General features: G+C 44.4%; 1 protein-coding gene across 1 annotated transcript in view; it reads right to left on the reverse strand.

Moving 5' to 3' along the window:
- The window catches only part of CSUI_003391 (histone lysine methyltransferase set1), a gene marked incomplete at its 3' end in the record, with an annotated part of 11,014 nt that overhangs the window by 1,230 nt on the left and 5,435 nt on the right, over positions 1-4,349 (reverse strand). The window contains exons 5-6 of the mRNA XM_068063589.1: positions 1,306-4,334; positions 113-628 (exon numbers count right to left, since the gene is read on the reverse strand). Of these exons, the coding sequence (XP_067924435.1) occupies positions 113-628; positions 1,306-4,334 (3,545 nt within the window). The remainder of the gene's footprint in view (positions 1-112; positions 629-1,305; positions 4,335-4,349) is intronic.

Raw genomic sequence — 4,349 nt, forward strand, 5'->3', positions numbered from 1 at the left:
GAAGAAGAAAGAGAAGAGGAAGAGGAAGAAGGTAATGTGAGAGGTTCTTCTAGTTTCTTAGCCGTCGGTGTAGGTCGGTTGAGATGTATGTCTACAGGAGGTCTTCTCTCACTCAGATGTGACGGGAGAGCAGACGAAGAAAAAGAAGAAGAAGGTCTACCGCTGATTCTCCCTGATGAATATTCAGACGAGGCTGTGATAGAATAACTGGGCGTGGATGGACTCGAACGCATGCACTCGATGGGTTGTCCTACACCCCTGGTCAGACTACTACGAGCTATAGAAGGAAGATGATTGACAGAAGGATGGAGAAGCGAGCTTCCTCTTCCCCCTTCTCCTCCTTCACACCTGCTCTGAAAATTCTCATTCTTCCTCTCTCCCCGTCCTATATCTCCATAGGGTAGAGAGATGGAAGACGAAGAAGGAGAACAAGAAGGAGAACAAGAAGACGAAGTTTCTCTGAATTTCTTTTCTCTGCTAGATGCTTTAGCTGAAGGCCTTCTACCTTCTTTATCTTCCTCTAAAGGCAAAGCAGTTGCTGCGCGCTTAGGAGAATCACATCGACCGCTCACGGAAGAAACTCCCCCCTCATTGGTCACCCAGTGAGAAGGAGAAAAAGATGAAGCCCCTGAGAGAATGGAAGAAGTAAACACACGGAGGGAGAGAGGGCATACAAAAGATGAATAGATAGATAGATTAAAGATGAATAGATAGATAGATTAAAGATAGATAGATAGATAGATAGGTATCAGAAAAGTCCCTGAGATGTGAAGAAAGGAAGAGATAAGAAAGCGAGACTTCCTTACACTGGTAGGGCTCTCAGCATATTTTTCTCTAACCCCTTCCTCTCCTCGTCTTACGCCATTGAAGTACATCAATAATAGAATTGAAGAGCTGCATGACTCTTCACATATCTGCATCTACAAGAAAGATACGTAGAGATGGAGAGAGAAGAGAGAAAGAGAGACTGATCTATATGTGTATCTATAAACACGTATGTGAATGTACAGATCTGAGCCACCTAATAGCGGCAATGAAGGGAGAGACAGAGAGATGTGCCTGTCTAGCCCTAAGATCTGAATCAACCACCAAAGACACACAAAGAAAAAGAAGACGAAACAGAAGAAGAAGGTGAAGACAAGAGAGAGAGTCCCTGAAGGAGCGAGGAGACTGTCATCACACTCAGAGAGAGAGAGAGAGAAGGTCAAGAAAGAAAAGAAGAAGATGAAGGCAGAAAGAGACCCGGAAAGAAAAGAAAGAGAAAGAGAGAGAGGTAGATGTATTTTGAATCATTCTTGCACTTACCTTGTTCATCTTCTTCGTCTTCTTCTTGCTCTTCCTCTTCTTCTTCCTTCATTCTCCATAGACACTCGACATGTGCAGTGACTCCACATTCATAGCATCGATATACATCAACGTCGAAGAGGTGTTTCTTTTCTTGGTCTTCAACTTCTTCTACAAGCTTCCTCTTGATCTCTCTATCTCGCATCTTCGTCTCACCATTCCTCTCTTCTTCTCTTTGAGAGACACACTCAGAGATCTTCTTGTCATTCATCCTTTCTCCCTCTTTCATTCTAAGAAAACGTTCCCTTTGGAGAGATTTCTCTTCGCCCTCTCCTTTCTTTCTCTCCTCTCTTCTTATCTCTCTTTCTTCTTCTTCATCACGACGTAGACCAGGAGATGTACGTGCAGGCTGTAAGCATTCGATACAGACCGAACACGAAGGACAGGTGACAGCATTGATAGGAAGAGACGAAAGATATCTTCTTCTTTCTTCTCTTCTTTCTTCCTCTTCTTCTTTAGATAAAGCACAACATGAGAGAGAAGAATGGAGCTGGCTAATCATCTTCTCTTTCTCATTCTTCCCTTGGATGGGTCTGAGAGAATTCGTCGCTGGACAAGAAGAGGAAGAAGATCTCGCTGAAACAGAGGGGTGGTCACTGTTCTCCTCCGCCTTTATTTCTTCTTCCCCAAGCGATCTTCTTCTCTTTCTTCCTTTGATCTTCAGTGGAATCTCCTTCTTGCTTCTCTCTTCCTCTTCTTGCGCTTTTGCCCGCGCTGAGATAGGCGGGAGGCCTAAGCATTGCGCGTGGAAAGACTCCCCACACGAAGGGCAGTGATACATAAACTCCTGTTTCGATGGAGAGCCACAGAGAGAACAAGAATCGAGAAACAAGAAGGATGACTGACTATGGAAAGAGAAAGAAGAAGGAAGAGACGATGACAGGGAAGCAGCAAGACGAGAAGGAGAAGAAGAAGAGAAAGAAGAGATAGCCTGTGTATTGCATAAAGAAGAAGGAGAGGATGAAGAGAGATTCTCTTTTTCTTCTTGAGTGTCGCTGATCCCAAGAAGGGGCATTCTTTCTTCCTCTTTCTCTCTTTGACGTCTCTCCTTTTCTTCTTCTTCAGCACCTTCCCTTTCCTCTTCATTTCTCTTCTTCTTCTTCTCTGTGGTATCGAACTCTGTACAGCCGACAACTCCCGTGTCCTCTCGAGCATTCTTCACTTCGGTGTGACATCTCTGGAGGCGAACAAGAGAAGAAGAAGAAGAAGATGAGGGAGGAGATATATGTTCTTCTTTCCTTCTTCTTCTTCGTTTCTCTTCTTCTTTTGCTTTCTCTTGATGTGTCTCTCTTCCTCCTCCTCCTTTGCATGTATAGAGAAAATGAAGAGCTCGAAGAAAGTCTTGGGTGTTCTCTGGTGAAGGCATGACATAGGTACTTTCAGGTAGATAGGGATCTCTGCTTATTCCTTCGATCTTCATCTCTTCTTCTTCTTCGCTTGTAAAAGCATTCTTCTCTTCTTTGGTCTCTCTCAGGATCATAGAAGAACCTTTCCAGGTTGAAGAAGAGAAGGACGTAGCTCCATGTGACATCTTCGCTTTCTTCTTCATCTTTCTCTTATCATGTACGAGAGACCCTGATAGAGCTGCTAAGAGATCTTTTCTTCTTCTTTTTATCCTGGAGCGAAGCCTCTTTCTTTCTCTTTCTTCACATCTCTCCCCTGAAGGAAGATACACTCGATAAGGTAAACATCCCTCTCTCGGGGAAGGAAGTATCCACGAAGAGACCTCTCCGAAGATGGTATGAGGCGGAGAGAAAGAAGAAGAAAAGAAAAGAAAAGAAGAAGAAGAAGAGGTAGAATAACAAGCCTGAAAGAAAGGGGGGGGGGTCGATATAGAAAGAAGAGATGTGGGAGAAGAAGGAAGATCGCATGGGAACTTGATAGGAAGAAGAGAAGAAGGAGATGTGAAGAAAGGGACATGAGGAGATCTTAGCATAAAAAGTTCATGTGGATACCGTACAATATTCCTCTCTTTCTTTCTTGAGAAATGAAGAGCTCGAGATAAACCAGGATCACGTCTCTTCTGTACTAATGCATGCTGCGAAGGTGAAGCCCCTCTCAAAGAAAGCGCAGATAATGAGGAAGAAGAATGAGTAGTCATCGCTGTGGCTATCGATGTATGACTGGTACTATTGTCGTCCCTGGCTATGCGGTTTGTAGTCGATTCTTGGAGATCTTCGTCTTCTTCCTCTTCTTGCGTTTCCCTTGAAATCTCATGGAGACGATCCGAAGCGAAGAGCGTAACACCATGTGCCTCCTCTTCTCTTCTCTTCCCGTCCGTCTTTCTCACCCCCTCACGCCCGCCATATCGCGACGAAGAAGAGGAAAGATTCATATGAATCTCTTCGTTCTCCTTATCTTCTGCCTCTTCACGATCATGACGATAAGGAGCATTTCTCTCTTCGGCATTTTCCTCTACCTTCTCATGATGTAAAGATGATGGAGAAGCTAAACAAGAAGGTAAGAAAGATAAGAGTGTCCCTTGACTGTCTTCATATCCACTCCCGCCTCCTCCTCCTGCTGAAGAAGAAGAAGATAGAAGAGTATTCGAACTCGTACTACTATAGCCACTCGCACTATAGCTTGTACTACTACCACTACTACCTCCTCCTCCTCCACTCTTCTTATTCGAAGAGGACAATGAAGAAGACGACTGAAGCTGCAAGATGCCTGTGATGAGTTCCTTTGCTTTCTTTTCCATAGCTAAGGCGATCTTATAGGTCCTTGTATTCGGCATGTTGACCATACGGGCGTTATGAAAGATTTGGTGGAGATCCCGAATGACTTGAGAATCGTCATCGCGATAGACGTTCTTCTTCACCTTCTGTTTCATCGTAGTTAAATCCATAGGGCGCGTCACCACTCGCCAATATAGCGTGAAAGATGACGCTGCGGGAAGGGTGAATTCCGACGTCTTATCAAAGGAGATAAGCTGATCCAACAGTCTCTTATACCTCAACGAACGAGAGGAACCTCGACATACAGGGCATCTGAAGACAACACAC

The sequence above is a fragment of the Cystoisospora suis genome (assembly GCF_002600585.1).
Source record: "Cystoisospora suis strain Wien I chromosome Unknown contig_1501, whole genome shotgun sequence".
Classification (NCBI taxonomy): Eukaryota; Apicomplexa; class Conoidasida; order Eucoccidiorida; family Sarcocystidae; genus Cystoisospora; species Cystoisospora suis.